This window comes from Centroberyx affinis, unplaced genomic scaffold, assembly GCF_046629955.1.
Source record: "Centroberyx affinis isolate AG114_WGS23_722 - 3 ecotype Tasmania unplaced genomic scaffold, CSIRO-AGI_Caff_v1 ptg001058l_1, whole genome shotgun sequence".
Taxonomy (NCBI): Eukaryota; Metazoa; Chordata; class Actinopteri; order Beryciformes; family Berycidae; genus Centroberyx; species Centroberyx affinis.
Window position 1 is genome coordinate 89874 of NW_027279609.1, and position 16295 is coordinate 106168.

At 43.0% G+C, this 16295-nt stretch overlaps 1 protein-coding gene across 1 annotated transcript in view; it reads left to right on the forward strand.

The window, feature by feature from the left end:
* myo10l3 (myosin X, like 3) overlaps window positions 1–16295 on the forward strand; it is a 59318-nt gene that overhangs the window by 21558 nt on the left and 21465 nt on the right. Inside the window, exons 3-17 of the mRNA XM_071523027.1 lie at window positions 2534–2692; window positions 4116–4303; window positions 4701–4835; window positions 5439–5563; window positions 5693–5706; window positions 5877–5961; window positions 6327–6433; window positions 7647–7776; window positions 8406–8524; window positions 10588–10734; window positions 10955–11055; window positions 11448–11534; window positions 12213–12306; window positions 13058–13126; window positions 16195–16277. Of these exons, the coding sequence (XP_071379128.1) occupies window positions 2534–2692; window positions 4116–4303; window positions 4701–4835; window positions 5439–5563; window positions 5693–5706; window positions 5877–5961; window positions 6327–6433; window positions 7647–7776; window positions 8406–8524; window positions 10588–10734; window positions 10955–11055; window positions 11448–11534; window positions 12213–12306; window positions 13058–13126; window positions 16195–16277 (1643 nt within the window). The remainder of the gene's footprint in view (window positions 1–2533; window positions 2693–4115; window positions 4304–4700; window positions 4836–5438; window positions 5564–5692; window positions 5707–5876; window positions 5962–6326; window positions 6434–7646; window positions 7777–8405; window positions 8525–10587; window positions 10735–10954; window positions 11056–11447; window positions 11535–12212; window positions 12307–13057; window positions 13127–16194; window positions 16278–16295) is intronic.

Below are 16295 nucleotides of genomic sequence, written 5' to 3' on the forward strand. Positions count from 1 at the left end.
CCATTCTTTCTAGTTCTAATGGTTGTCCGAAGCTGAAATGGACATGGCTGCCAGACTTGAGTCAATATAATAATAATTATATTTATATAATTATAATAATAATTTGGTATGCTCAGGAGCTCTTTTTACACAACTTTATCCAGATTCATATGAGTTAATGCACTGCACTAACTAGATCAAGCATAAACAAGTACAAGAGGAGTTTTGCATAATACATAACAGTCAGACCGTCTTCTCCAGATTTAACAACAACAGTAATGGAAACAAGTCTGACGTCTTTGTTGTGATACCGCTGATGTTTTTAAATATGCATGTGATACTTTATATGAAGGGTTTCATTCCAAAACATTATATATTCAGAGCAGTTTTGGTATCTCTAATGCATTAGTGAATATTTCACTAGCACAGGATACCTTCAAACACATAACTGTGTTCTAGACAAAGATGACTCTGACAGTGTTAATAGGAACTAATAATGTGCTTTACTTTAGGACATCGGTCATTTTGTCAGAGTAGGTGTTACTTTTTTCAAATGGAGGATATCTCACTTCATATGTTTAGATTTAGATGTGCTTCCAAATCATCTGACTAAACTAAAGTCCACTAAACCAAACCTCTGGTCCACGCTTTCCAACTCTCTTCAGTCAGGTACCATAGAGTCCCAGCAGCCAGTCTGTGCTGACTCAGCAGCTGTGTGAAACCCAATGTCTGCTCCCCATAGGGACACAACAGAATATGCCGGAAGAGCCAGCGATAATGCACTGGCACACCACAGCCCCCAGCCCTCTGTCCATCAGTATTGATCTAGACACTGCTTCCCATCAAAGTGACCAACACAGATGCAATCCCCCATCTCTTCTTTTATCGCACGCCCCCTCTTCCTTTAGACTTCTGATAGCCAGAAAGTCATTAAGAGTCGGGGATCTCTATCTGTCCACAGATCTCTATTGAACTTGAATGAATCTTATTCCAGTTTGCCTCTCTCTCTAGCTCAGTCACAATCCATCTCAAGTCAACACTCTTAAAAATAGGATGCCCTCATGTTGAAACACTTCAATACCTACTACCATGCCAGCAAAACCTTTCATGTGAGGTTTGGAAGTGAAAACAAGAACATCTCCACTCCCACATCACCTTTGCTTTACTGCTGTATCTAACTGGTCTCGTTACAGGAATGTGGCATGGTTAGGGATTTGTTTTTTTTTGTTTTTTTGTAGCTGTAAAGAAATGAGTGGAACAAAGTGGGGAGAGAAGTCTGGGCTTGGGGCTCTCTACCTGTCAGGTATGCCAGCAGCAGGCACAGGCAGGCACACATCAGGGTTTCAGTCTGTCACCTCAGCCGGCTCAAAGACCCTCAGTTACTCCTGTATCATCCCATGAATCTGCCTGTCATCCGTGCATGCTCACAATAAAAGACTGATGTTGTGCCAGCAGCCTGATTCGATGTGAACTTGTCTGTGGCCTAGATCTGCACCAGTGCTGTTCAGCCCCGGAGGCGGGAGCGTACAGTAAAGGCCTCTGGCTGTCTGCTGCCTCTGTGGAAGGAGATACTAAATAAAGGCCTCAAGTCATTTTTCTTAGAGATTTCTCCCAGTTCTACGTAGGGATGGGACAATAAAACGTTATTACTACAATAACTGTTATGACACAGGCATACCGTGACCACCGCGATAACTGGCAACTTCTTGAAAATGTTGCATTCATGTTGCTGGCTGGATGCAGGCTGGCAGCTTTTTCCAACTTTTTTTGATTTGGGATTTTTATGTGTTGTTTAAAACTATTCTTGCAGTTTTTATATGCTAAACCAGCATCTTATAATTTTGTTTTTCAAGAAAAAAGTCAAAAATTTGGCATAAATATTTTACATATGTTCTACAGTCTTACATTAAAACGTGTTTAAAAAAAGTGAAATGTCTTGTGATTGATATGATAAATTTGCATATTACTGTTTTTAAAGTTTTGATGTTATTAATTAATTATTGCAATAATATAGTATAAAAGAGATAATTTTGCCCAATCTTACTATTAAATTTTCATATCGGCACAGGCCTAGTTCTACTACTGCTGCTTGTATACAAAGCCATTGCATTTGTATTAGTAAGGTTACATACTGTGTAGGGCACCTTGACAGCAGCAGATTGGGCCACTGAAACGTAGCCTGTTCATACACATTCATTCATCTTCTTCACCCACTTATCCCTATTCAGGATTACAGAGAGCTGGAACACCCAAACATACAGTGGGCAGAAGGACAGTGCTGATAGACACACTCACATTCATACCTATGGGCAGTTTAGAGTCTCCAGTCTACATCACTTGCATTTATTTGGAATATGGGAAGAAATTAATTGGGGAGAACATGCAAACTCCATACAGATGCCTTTCTCATAGTATCCTGTTAATGCTATGCAGCTGAGGTGCAGTTTACCTCCCCAAAAATAAATGAGTGTTGCTGTCAGGGATCACATTAAAACCTAGAGCTTACAGTGTTATGAGAGGCTAACTCCTTGGATATGTGTGTGTGTTGTTTCAGGTGATCTACCTGCAGAAGGCGGAGCTGAGCAGAGAGACGGTGTACCCCATGCACCCCAGCAGCATCCATGGAGTGGAGGACATGTCCACACTGGCAGAGCTGCATGAAGCCGCCATCATGCACAACCTCTATCTGCGCTACCAGAAAGACAACATCTATGTAAGACATCATACTATCTTCATCTGTGAGCCCAGCAGGGCAGCAGTGTATTTATGTTTTATGTGTTTAATGTTTAAAACACTTTGATCAAAGATTGCATTGGAAAGTTCCCTCAGTTAACAGTCAAAACAAAGAGAAAGAAAATATGTGTAAAACCTTCATATTTTCTCTGGTTTTATAAGGCTTTTGTGTTTGGGGTCAAAATTACCCCAAACAACACGGTTGTATACAAAATGTGTACAGGACCTTGAAAACATATCATCATGTTACACTTTATGTTTACCAGTTTTCCCCATGAAATTAGGAAAAGTCGAGTATCAAGCTGAAAAAATAATGTTAATCATGTTTTTAGAGACATTAAATGTTGAATGGGGTCAAATTGACCCTAAACATAACAGGAGGGTTAACACTGTTAAAAAACAGCTATAGTGATGTACCTTGCATTTTGGGTCCATTTTCTTGTTTGGTGGTGTATTTTTCTTATTCCTGTGGATAAATGTTGGGCCATTCTGGGAAATGCAGGAAATCACTAACTGGAGTTGAAGTAGACAAGGCAGGTTGAGGGAAAGTGGGTACACCAAAAAAGTAGATTACAACACTTCACAAAATTCATAATAACTCCTGGAATGCAGTGAACATCACAGATTGATAATATATAACAGTATAAGAATATTCAAGATTTTTCCTTTAATCATCTTTGCAAGAGTCCACGTACGTTTGTTTGACCCAGTCTTCCCCCTGGGATTATTTCCATGACAAAGTGCTTAAGTCCCATTTAAAAAAAAAAAAAAAAAAAAAAACACCACCCAGGCTCTATTGCACCAGGTGGCATCAAACTGAAAGATTCAACCCGACCTCTTTGAAATCTGTATAGGAAAATAATCATCGCCCACAGACACATGGTTACTGTCTTTCTCGAAACCCTATCTCCTAATCTCATCTCGGAGGGTTTGCCTGGCCCATCTAAATGGCATTACAGACCGTTATCATTGTAAATGGAATGATGACCCACAAACACACTTTTGTGAGGCCTTTTTCCCCAAAGTGCGTTACCCGAGCAGGAGCAATGGGTTGGATCCTAAAATAATACCAGCCTCGGTGCAAACTAGGCCATTCACAGCAGTGTAAGGTTATTTTCTTAGAGCGTTACTGACTTCAGGTAGTGTGTCAGAGGAGATAGGAAACTGGGTGAATCTTCTGAACTGATACTTTTTAGTAAACTTCATACAGTAGTGCAATGTTTGTTCCAGTGCTGGTCAAGATGTCAGACTTGTAAATAGTGAAGAATACTAAATACTTTCCCCTATAATCTTCTTTCCCATGTTATTCTTCCTTTCTCCTTCTCTATCTCCCCTGTATCCCCCTCTTTCATCTTTCTCTTCTTCTTCTTCCCATTCTCTCTGCCTTTTCACTTGCCCTGCAGACCAACATAGGTTCTATACTCGCAGCGGTGAACCCCTATAAGAAGATATCGGGCCTGTATGACGGTGCTGCGGTAGATGTGTACAGCAAACACCAGATGGGGGAGCTGCCTCCTCACATCTTCGCCGTGGCCAACGAGTGTTACCGCTGCCTGTGGAAGAGACACGACAGCCAGTGTGTCCTCATCAGGTGAGACTTGGGGAAAATGAGCTGCGAGAATGGGAAGAGTTTCATTCCAAAATGAGGGATCCAGCATTTGACACACCTACTCTTACAAAATGATGGCAAGCATGAAAGTAAGGCACATTATGGGATACTAATAAAGTTATGAGTCATTTTAAGACCTTTGCATACAAAATAGTTCTAATTTGAGAATAAAATCATCTGTGCTTTTGAAGTATTGCCTAATAAGTTTCATGTGGCGATTTTTTTCCAAATGGAATGAATAGCATTTTGGAATGAAGCTCTTCATATTCATTGATTGATTTACAGTGATTGATTTTTTCTTAGGAAGACAGACTTAGAAGAGTTTTTTCAACAATAAAGTTTTTAACCTTTCTCTCTCTGACTACACATGCATGTTTAGTGGAGAGAGCGGTGCAGGGAAGACGGAGAGCACCAAGCTGCTGCTGAAGTTCCTGTCAGTGATGAGTCAGAACTCAGCAGGTACTCCTCCATCGGAGAGGACCACCAGGGTGGAGCAGGCCATCGTTCAGAGCAGGTAGCGTACTGCGCTCTCCCCTCTGACCCTCCCTTCAGTCTGCTGCACTTACCAGAGCTTTAATCCAAAACACCTGCTCTTGCTGGCATGAAAGTACAACTCACACCTGGATATTATTTGAGGTTGTTAGCCATCTTGCGCCCTTTACATTTTAGAGGATCTACTCATCTGTGATTTTAAAGAACAATGAACATCCAGCAGGCAACACCTGTTTTCCAAAGTAGACACGTGAGACTCTTGAATAAAATCCTTCATCTGATTTATTTGCAGTGCGTTTCCCCAGAATTTTATTCTTGTCAGGGTGGAAAAGCCTCTGAAACAGTATTTACACCATCATGGGACACAAAACCTCCCCATTGAAATTAAATTAAATAAAATTTGCAGCTCTTTAAAGCAGGGTGACCCACCCCACTGATGAATGGCAGGTGAAACTCTGATGTAAACGCCATTCAAATTGTAAAAAATGTCTTCCCAATGAATGATATTGCTAATATTTTAAGCCCTGACACAATTAGACAGAGTATAGAGCAAAAAATGTATGGGAAAATGCAAAAATACACGATTATTAGCTTGATTTTGATTTTCCCTTTCTCCTATCTCCAGTCCTATCATGGAAGCGTTTGGGAACGCCAAGACGGTGTACAACAACAACTCCAGTCGCTTTGGGAAGTTCATCCAGCTCCACTTCTCCCAGAACGGAAACATCCAGGGAGGCTGCATCATTGACTGTATCCTTCATCAACTCACATTTACCTAGTGCCTTGGACAGGGTAGAAATTGGGGATAAAAAGGGGGTCATGATTCATAGATGTGATTCTTGTAGTATGTCAGTGTTCTCCTTGACTTTCAACCCTCAGATTTGCTCGAAAAGGTAACCTTGTGTTGTGTTTGGTGACACACATCAGTATCTGGGATGTTTCGTGTTTGTGAATGTATTATTTGATGAGATCAAACTGTAATAATACAATCATCAGCAAAATAGATTCAATTATGAAAGATTGTTTAAAAACTTTTCTTCTAACCCTTATCCCTCCTTCCTAGAACCGTGTGGTTCGACAGAATCCTGGAGAGAGAAACTACCACATCTTCTATGCGCTGTTAGCAGGAGCAGACAGAGACCACAGAGGTGGGTTGTCATGACGTTTAAAGGAATACACCAAGTCTTTGAAGAACGTAGACACTAAAGTCATCTATTGTCCCTAGTAGATTGTTTACACCAGTGGCCCATGCTAACACTTCATCATGCACTATGTATCTCAAAATTTAACAGCTTTTATCACTAAAAAGGTCAGTCCTCCTTGGATAATGCTAGTTTCCTACTATCACTCAAGTGTATGCTAGAGAGTTAGCATGGAGCACCAAAGCGAAGGATCTACCAGGGGCAGATGGATGATTTTGCTGTCTATGCTTTATTATGTGTACTGTTGGGCATGAATCCATTCCATTTCATTTTATTCAGTGTGCGATTTTCCCAATTTCTCTGTGTTGCAGACATGTACTTCCTGTCTGAGGGTCCTGAGTCATACCACTACCTGACCCAGTCAGGCTGCATGAAGGACAGCAGTCTGGATGACAAGCAGCTGTTTGACAGTGTCATGGTAAGGAGGAGGAAGATAGTAATCCTCCAATCCTTCCATATCTACACTGAACAAAAATGTAAATGCAACACTTGTGTTTTTGCTCTCATTTTCCATGAGTTGAAATAAAAGATCTAAGACTTTTTCTATGCACACAAAAGGCTTATTTCTCTCAAATTTTGTTCACAAATTTGTTTAAATCCGTGTTAGTGAGCACTTCTCGTTTGCCAAGATAATCCATCCACCTGACAGGTGTGGCATATCAAGATGCTGATTAAACAGCATGATTATTGCACACACGGTATGCATGGCCTGCATACTCACCAGACATGTCACCCATTGAGCATGTTTGGGATGCTCTGGATCGGCGTGTACGACAGCGTGTTCCAAATCCTGCCAATATCCAGCAACTTCACACAACCATTGAAGAGGAGTGGACCAACATCCACAGCCCACAATCAACAACCTGATCAACTCTATGTGAAGGAGATGTGTCGCACTGCATGAGGCAAATGGTGGTCGCTCCAGATACTGACTGGTTTTCAAAAAATGCATATTAGCCCTCGTCATGTGAGATCCATAGTTCAGTGCCTAATAAATGTCTTTTTTCAAGATAAAACTGCACATTTTAGAGTGCCCTTTTATTGTGACCAGCCCAAGGCACACCTGTGCAATAATCATGCTGTTTATCAGCATGTTGATATGCCACACCTGTCAAGTGGATGGATTATCTTGGCAAAGGAGAAGTGCTCACTAACACGGATTTAAACAAATTTGTGAACAAAATTTGAGAGAAATAAGCCTTTTGCGTGCATAGAAAAAGTCTTAGATCTTTTATTTCAACTCATGAAAAATGGGAGCAAAAACAAAAGTGTTGCGTTTATATTTTATGGAAAGGGATCTCTTCTGCACATGGTTTGTAGATCCTCCAGAGGGCGCCATAACCCTTACAGTATGATGAGTGGAAGACCATCCCTTCACACAGAGATTTCACTCCTAGAAAACATGAGCCTGGGGGGAAAATGTTTTTATTTGATTGTATGTCTAGTTGGCTTGTGAGACACATTTTGAATTATATCCTCTTGAAATTTATGAGGTGGATTTAAAGCCCCAAGGAACAAGGAAGTTCAGTATAACCACTGTTACATCTTGAACGGGCCTATGTTTCCAATGTCTTCAGTGATCACATGTTTCCCCTCATGTCATCTAACCTTCTTCTGTGGTGCCGGTGCAGGAAGCTCTGAAAGTGATGGAATTCACTGAGGAGGAGATCAGAGACGTGTTCAAGTTGCTGTCTGCTGTCCTCCAGATGGGCAACATTGAATTCATGACTGCCGGCGGAGCTCAGATCACTTCCAAAGGAGGTGGGAGAAGGAATCAAATTCAGAAAATTATATTCAACAGATCTATTGGCACAGAACGTATTAGACTGATCCTAAGGGAAGTGCTGTACATGTCCTCACTCTTCTCTGTAACACACTGTTCAGACTGCAAAAAAGCAAAAAAGTAAAATTCCTTGTACTTACAGAACAAAGGTGATTTTGATCGTGATAGCACAAACCTTTTTTCCAACTGTTTACACTGCAATTGATAGTAGAAATAGCCAATTTCTATACCAGATAACTTGTTCACCACTGATGTTGGGTCGCTCCACAATATTCCTAGTGCCGGCACTGGTTTCTAGCTCTGAGTTTGAGTGACATTGCACTAACAGACAGTAGGAGAGAACTAAACAGGCTGTAACATGAGCTTGAGGCTCCTTTGTTTACTGAGTCTGACCTCTTTTCCAAGGAACCAGTGTACTACAGTGTACTACAGACCAGCCACCAGAGTATAGGGAGTTTCCTCCATATAGGATCAGAAGAGATGTAGCTTCTGATGTCTGACATAAATGAGAGTCAGCTGGACCATTAGTCTCTGTTCGGCATTTATGTTATATATATATATAAAATGTACCTTTGTGTGTCTGTGTGTGTGTGTGTGTGTCTTGCAGTGGTCAGCAACGTCAGCGATCTGCTGGGCCTGGACTCCTTCCAGCTGTCAGAGGTGTTGACCCAACGCTCCATGATCCTCAGAGGAGAGGAGATCTGCTCGCCCCTCACTGTGGAGCAGGTAACCACCCATGCTCCTCCACGGTTCATTAGAGGAATCACACAGCTAAGACACAACAGCCTGACGTGCCGATCTGACTGGAGCATGAAACATTTACTTGTCTGTCCATTTTCCCCCTGATCTGAAGGTAGTATCTTGGGGTTTAGGTGCGAGGAGGCGCTGGGGATTGTTCAGAATTCTGCAGCGTCTTCCCTGTCTCGGTCGGAAGACGCTGAAACACAGATGCCTGTTTGTCCGTCCCCCTCCTCGCCCCTCACCCTCCCCCTGTCCTGGTGACACACACAGCCTTTCTCCAGCGCTCTCCCCCACATGCCTCTCCAGATCCCTTGCGTGACTCCCAGCCATTTCCTGCTTTTTGTCTGCCAGATTCCTGGCACAATAAAGCCATCGTGATAGTGATCTGACTCAAAAGCACAATAGAGCCAATGACCGGGGTGAAGTGAGAGACTTCTCCTCTGGAGGCAGTGTAGCCGGGCACCGGGACAGGAGACATTGGCATAATTATTCACTCATGTCTTGCCTGGCTTCAAATGTCCACGCCGTGGTCTGTAATTGACGGGAATATGTGAGAAATGTAATGCATTCGTTATCCTTTTCACCATATGCCACAAGAATGTTTTGACGCATGACACAATCCTGTTTGGATGAGCAGAAGCCCTCAGCCCACGCAGCCGCGTAAATGTCAGTGAATATGCAGAACGGACCTTTACTATTATCACGGGGACACAGAAGTCACAAGAAAGCTTTTCATCACTAAGACAAAGACCTTGTGCTGTCATCCTGCTGCTGCTTCTGCTGCCTGGCCTTTGAAGCTGCTTGTCTCTTAATAGAGTGTATTATTCCTGTCCTGGAGTCAGTAAGAATGGTTTCTTCTCACAGTGGCCAGTGGTCTCCCACCCCATGTTCTGCCTGCTGTAGACCCCCCCCATCCTGGACAAACAGCCATTCTTCTCACCCTTGTGACGGAGATCCTGGAGCCACCAGCGCTCTGTTCACACCCGCTAGTTGTGAGAAATGACTGGGCATGATGGATTACTGTACAGCCCAAGAGCATTGTTGCCCACATATACACCGCCACACTCTGTTTTATTTTCAGTTCAAGCACAATGCCTATAGAGGAAGTTTAGCTGGCGAGCTCAAGCTTTTTATATACATACATACGGAAGGTGTCTGGCTGGAAGGCCGACTTCATGGGAGCTGTTGTCGCTATGGATAAAGTCAGACCTGGGTCAAATGGTATTTAGCATTTGTTTTAACTTGGTTGGAGTGCCAGATGAGTGGAGTTTACCACATCAGGACAATGCAAATAAGGCCAGGTAACTTGTGAATCAGAAAAGTACACTTGATTAACTTTCAAACACTTACGGTAATTGCATTCAGTTTTTTGGCACTCATTGTATTGTCTCATGAGGAAAACCCCACCTGTCTGAACTCCCAGCAGGTAAAACGATACAATAACATGAAATAAAAAGTAAAATGATAGGAATTATATGCAAATACTATTTTATCCAAGCCTCTTTTTACCTTTTGTCACTCTGCCTTATATGGCAGTATAAGAAGGTTTCTGTGGTTAAGGTGTGTCGTCTTCTTCTTTGGGCATAGAAAGGAGACCATGAGGCTAGGGGCAATCGCCTAAGGAAGCATGATTATACTGTGTACCTTGATTTGTCTTTGTTTTTACAGGGTTTTTGTAAAATAACAAATACTGCATGCATTGCGTAACTCCTTTAAGATACGTTGGTGATAAACGACGCTGTCTGTTGTGAAAACAGACATTGTCTTCCCTGCTCTCTGCAGACAGACACTGACAATAACACACCTTTGTCTCCAAACCCGTATTTGTTTTGCAGACACACTGCTGCGGTGTCACACGCCCTGTTATTCAAACAATCAAAAATAACACCGTTTTTAACAACTCAAGGTGTCTGATAGAAGTGATCAAATGTATATGGTGGCATCTGTTGTGTTTAGGCTATCGTGTCTCTGCAGACTTGTCTGTGTCTTCTTTGATGTCTGACTTGGTATCTATGGTAACCTTCGTCTCTTCGTATTGCGATTTGCAGGCCGTGGACTCGCGGGACTCGGTTGCCATGGCGCTTTATTCTCAGTGTTTCTCCTGGATCATAATGAGGATCAACCAGAAGATCAAAGGGAAAGACAACTTCAAGTCCATTGGTATCCTGGACATCTTTGGCTTTGAGAACTTTGAGGTGAGAGTCAAGGTTTATTCTGCAAAAAATATATCTAACTCATCAAATCATGTAGTCTCACTGTGAACCTTAAAAAAAGCATTTCAACACTTAATACTAGACTAAATGCCTTTTCGAGATGCATATTATTTGCAATTGAGCACTGTTCATGGGTGATTTGACCTGCAGAACTGATGGCATTGAAATGAAACTCATGCACCCTTGTTCTCTCGTCCTGCAGGTGAACCGGTTTGAACAGTTTAATATCAACTACGCCAATGAGAAACTCCAGGAGTATTTCAATAAGCACATCTTCTCCCTGGAACAGCTAGAGTACAACAGGTAAAGAGGCCCACAATATCTGCTTACAACAATAAGAGAGATAAACTCATTCAGATATTTTGCTTTTATGCTGGTGGATAATTTGAAAAATACAATAAGGCTTTGGATGTGCTGGTACTAGGGGAGAGAACATCCCACAGACAGTGGGAGAGATAGGACATCGGCTGGGGATGGGGGTTGGGCCTCCTCATGGCGATACAGGCAAACTGCCAGGAGTTTGGAATGGGCTCAGTTTCTCCCCCAGACAGTTGTTTTCTTGTATAATGGGCCAGCAGCTTGGACATGGCTCATTTCATCACATGAACTGCTGGACAATACCACCATTGTGTCTTCCTTGCTGTTTATATTTATATATATCTGTGGTGTGTGTGTGTGTGTCTGTTTCCCCACAGAGAGGGGATCCAGTGGGAGGCCATAGACTGGATGGATAATGCGGAGTGTCTGGATCTCATAGAAAAGGTAGCTGCAGCAGACAGACAGTCAGACCCCGACAGCAAAGTCACAACCAGGACGGACCACAAACCGCCAACCAGAACGTGCTGACCTAGACGCCACACTGTGCTTACATTGACCCGCCGTCCCAGTCTATCATTATATAGTCTAATTTTCCATGTTGTGTGCACAGTAATGTATACCAGTCGGCGGTTAGAGGTAGAGGAAGATAATTTGTGTCATTTTCTTACCATGGTTTGAATTGTTAAAACGGTGGTTTAAGACGGAGTGGTGGTATCCTATAGAGGTTAGAGGAGTGGGCTTGTGACCGGAAGGTTGCTGGTTCAAATCCACAGGCTGGCTGGGGAAAAATTGAGGACAAAACACTTCTCTCTCAGCAACTACTGCCGAAGTGCCTTTGAGCAAGCCGCTTAATCCTAGTAGAAGATTGTGGCTATACTGGTCAGCACCCAGGTGTGGCTGTGTGTAACTGCATGAATGTGAAGCGAGGTGTTGCTGTAAAAGGCCGTGCATGCTCAGTCAACCTTCTCTAGATAAATAAAGATTTTAAAAAAAATCTTAAGAGTGAATGAATACTATGCTGTATTCCGGATGCATTGTTTTAATGAAAGCTGCCAGATGTGCCTCTGTGGGATTATAACTAGTTCCATCATGACTGTGATGTCTTTTCTATCTGTCTGTTCCTCTGCCTGTCTCCCCTTTAGGAAACTGGGCATGTTGGCTCTTATCAATGAGGAGAGTCGCTTCCCCAAAGGCACTGACTACACCCTTCTGGAGAAACTGCACAGTCGACACGCAGTGAGTCCACACACACGCACGCACGCACACACACACGCAGCTTAGACATATGCAACAGATATACATGTGAAAGCACTCTTTCATTTACAGTGCATGCACACACAGTCTTGCTTGCACTGCAGATGTTTGCACAAACACATGCACGCTCAAATGCATAAAAGAATCCTCCATATCCCCACCAAAGCTCCTTAACCCCAGTTAAGGAAATGCCTTCGCCACCCACCAGCCCAGACTCAGCCTCAAAGAGTTAATTCTACCCTCGCTGTTGAATAATGCCTTTGGTGCAGTATTGAACGTCTGTGCAACACTCGTACACGCCCCCGGCTCCTCTCACACGCAAACGCAACAATACTGAAATGTGATCAGCCATTCTCCTGGCCCGATCAGCATTGTGCGCAGGAGAAAAGAGTGTCCTCAGAAGGCCCAGCAGCACCAGGGCTGAAGGAAACAGGAGAGTTACAAGGCAAGACATAAGAACCGCCTGACCTCTCCCTTAGGTGTCTGGCTTCGCTGCTGATCCATGTGTTAGGTTGTTCAGGTTGTGGTTAGAGGGGTTAGAGATTAGGTCTCTTGGTTCATGCAGGGGATATGTTACTTACTTTACAGTTTTTCCAGCCTTTTGGTTGCCTTCTGAACTCCCTCATGGTGGAGGACTCAGTTGGTTTCTTATTTATTCCACTGTATTAGCCGTATTATACCTTCACAAACAGCGATTCAGTAAATAAGGGGGCTCTTTGTCTTGTCTCCTCAGACCAACCCATACTATGTGAAGCCCAGGGTGACTGACCACCAGTTTGGCATCAAGCACTACGCTGGAGAGGTAATTAACAGCACTTACACACACACACGCACACACACACACACACACACACACACACACACACACACAGCCAGACTAGGTTCCTCTCTCTCCCTGTCTGGAGACAGTGAGTGGGGAAGTGAGCAAGTTGCTGGATGGGCACTAGGCTCTGCCTGCCAAAATCTGCTAGAGGATGTTGACACCATCATCCTCTTCTCTCTTGTCACCCCCCCACCCTCCACCTCCACCCCTCCCTTCCCTTTTCCCTGAGTCAGGAGACTCTGCTTCACCCCACCCCTCCTCCCCTACCTTCCCCCACACTGAATGGAGGGCAGAGATGACTCCTGACGGAAATGAAGAGAAAGGGAGAGGGGATCAGGAGAGAGGGAGACGGCTGTCCTGGGCATAACTACAGAGAGGGAGTGACTTGGATAGTGGGGAAGGGATGGGGGTGAGAGGGGGGGTGTCTTGCTGACACCAGGCGGAGTCAAAGATTGGCTTTGATAAAGAATGGCCTTATGAAGACGGCCTCAGACAATGTCCCCTCAGTGTGAGCATGGCAGCCCAGTCACAAGCCTGGCATGGATGCCTATGGTAATGACTTGGTCCGGAGAGGACAGGCAGGCCAGCCAGTTGTTCTCTCTCTCTCTCTCTCTCTCTCTCTCTCTCTCTCTCTCTCTCTCTCGCTCTCTCTCTCTCTGCCTCTCCAGAGAGCTTAGTTGCCTCTCTGAAAGCTCCTACTGTTATCTGAAAGGGCGCCGTGACTTCACCGGAGGAAAGTGTAGCATCCTCCAGTAGATTTGATTATCCATGTGGTGCCAGGGAGATGCAGTTAATTTCAATTTAATTCACTCAGTGCCAGATATGAACTCTCAACAAACAAAGACCAGCTCACCTTGTGAACTGAGTTCACAAGGTGAGCTGGTCTTTGTTTGTTGTTTCACAATCTGGTGTGTCAAAAGGATATGCGAAGAGGCAAATTCCCAGTTGCACTGTGTGTAATATTGCAATTGTAGCGGGTGATTGACTATGGATTTACCTCGGCCCATCTGTCCGGTTGTCTGTCCATCCATCCGTCATTCACAATATCTCGGACGCCACTGATTGGCTTTTGATAAAACTTTGGGGGATGATCTATCTCATTGATCCATTCCAGCATTTTCAAAATGACACTGATTTAGCCTACGGGGGGGCACTACAACGTGTGCTTAATTGTCTGTATGTCACGCACAATATCTTGGACACCACCGATCGCAATTTGATGAAACTTAGTGGAATGATACGTCTCATTGCTCTCTTCCCCCATTTTCAAAATCACACTGATTGGTCCTGCAACGTTTCAGTGTCTGTTTGTCACACACAATATCTTGGGCGCCAATGAATAGCACCTCTTGTTGCTTTATAACTGCTGCATCCAATCAAGAAACATGAGATAACATATTTTCTACTTATTGCCCCACTACAACTCTGCAGCTTTCATGGGGGACAACATGCTTACTGTTTACTTGTTACTATATATATATATATATATATATATATATATATATATCCCAGTGTAGCTGTCTTCAAATGGCTATATCAAATAGCAGACATCAGAATGGGACAGTGGGGAGAGCTTAACAGCACTTATGGTTATTATTTACAGTATGCACGATTAGTGTGCCCACAGGTGAAACTTTGCCCTTGCACTGTGCAGTTCTCTTTGTTTCATTATTCCATTTCTCTTTATTCATCACACCATGCTAATCAAACTGAAACTAACACAGAGAGACTTTTGTATGGGTCTATTTCAACAATGAAGGAATGGGCTGTAATTAGTGTGTCTGTGATATATAAATACCCGTGTCATCTATGGCGGATCTCATCCCCATGAGCCTCAAGGCAGGGGGGGGATATTACTGGATTACACACACACACACACACACACACACACACACACACACACAAAGCCATGCATACAGGCACACATGCACACAAAAATGCTTGCGTTTGCATACACACACACAGATTCTGTACATATACATATTATTTTCTGTGCTTAAATTATTTTCATCACACAGACGCACACACACACACACATGCACGTACACATGTGCACACACAAACACAAACACAGGACGGCATTATGGTGGATCAGGGTGAGGAGAGGAATGCGGTGTTGCTAAGACCGAGGCTGAGCACAACTCAACAGGTGACTGCATTAACACACAGCCCCGCCGCTCTCCTCACAGAGGCCCGCCACAGGCTTTGTTCACACCAAGCCTCAAACACACGCTCGCCGTCCCCACTGATCACACACGCTCACTCACACACTCTCACTCTCATGTACACGTGTGAATGCTCTCATGCGAACACACTCACCCCACAGTCTGCAAAATAAATCCCTTGTATGTTTATATGCGAGTGGACAAATTAAGAGTTTCATTCCAAACTGGGTTATCCATCATTTGAAAATGTTGATGCCCACTCTCATAAAATCTGTACTGGCTTGAAGTTGAAGCATGCAATGGGTTACTATTAAAGTTATGGGTTATATTAAGACTTTTGCATGCAAAATGGTTACATGTTTAAAGATGGAATCATATGTGCTTTTGAAATATTGACTTATGACTTACAAGTTGCAGTTTTTTTCATAAATGGATTGATAGTGTGCTCTTCTAATAATGCTTTACCAATAGCTTCAATAAGTGCATTTATATGCACACAGTTAATAAACACTGAGTAATAGTTCGTACTTTTCACTCATATGTAAGTCTTATTCCAACAATGTTTTTATATCTTTCTTTATATCCCAGTAACAAATATCCCTGTATATGTGAATTAAAACCAACAGTAAATAGCATAAAGTCTTTAAATCTTTCAGTATCCTGGCTTGTATTGGTCTATTATATCATATTCATTTCTAATGTCATTTCTAATAATCAAGATATGAGTTTAGCCAATGACTACTGAAAACAGGATGTGGCATCTACATGCTCCATTCCTTAACAGATTATTTTATTAGCCTGGCTTATATTTGGCTATTAGCGTACATGTAAACAGAGTCTACACGCACATAAATAACCTTTCTGTTTTTCCTGCTGTGTTAGGTGCTATATGATGCACGGGGGATCCTAGAGAAGAACAGAGATACCTTCAGAGACGACATCCTATTTATTCTCAAAGACAGCAGGTGAGCACAGCAGACCTC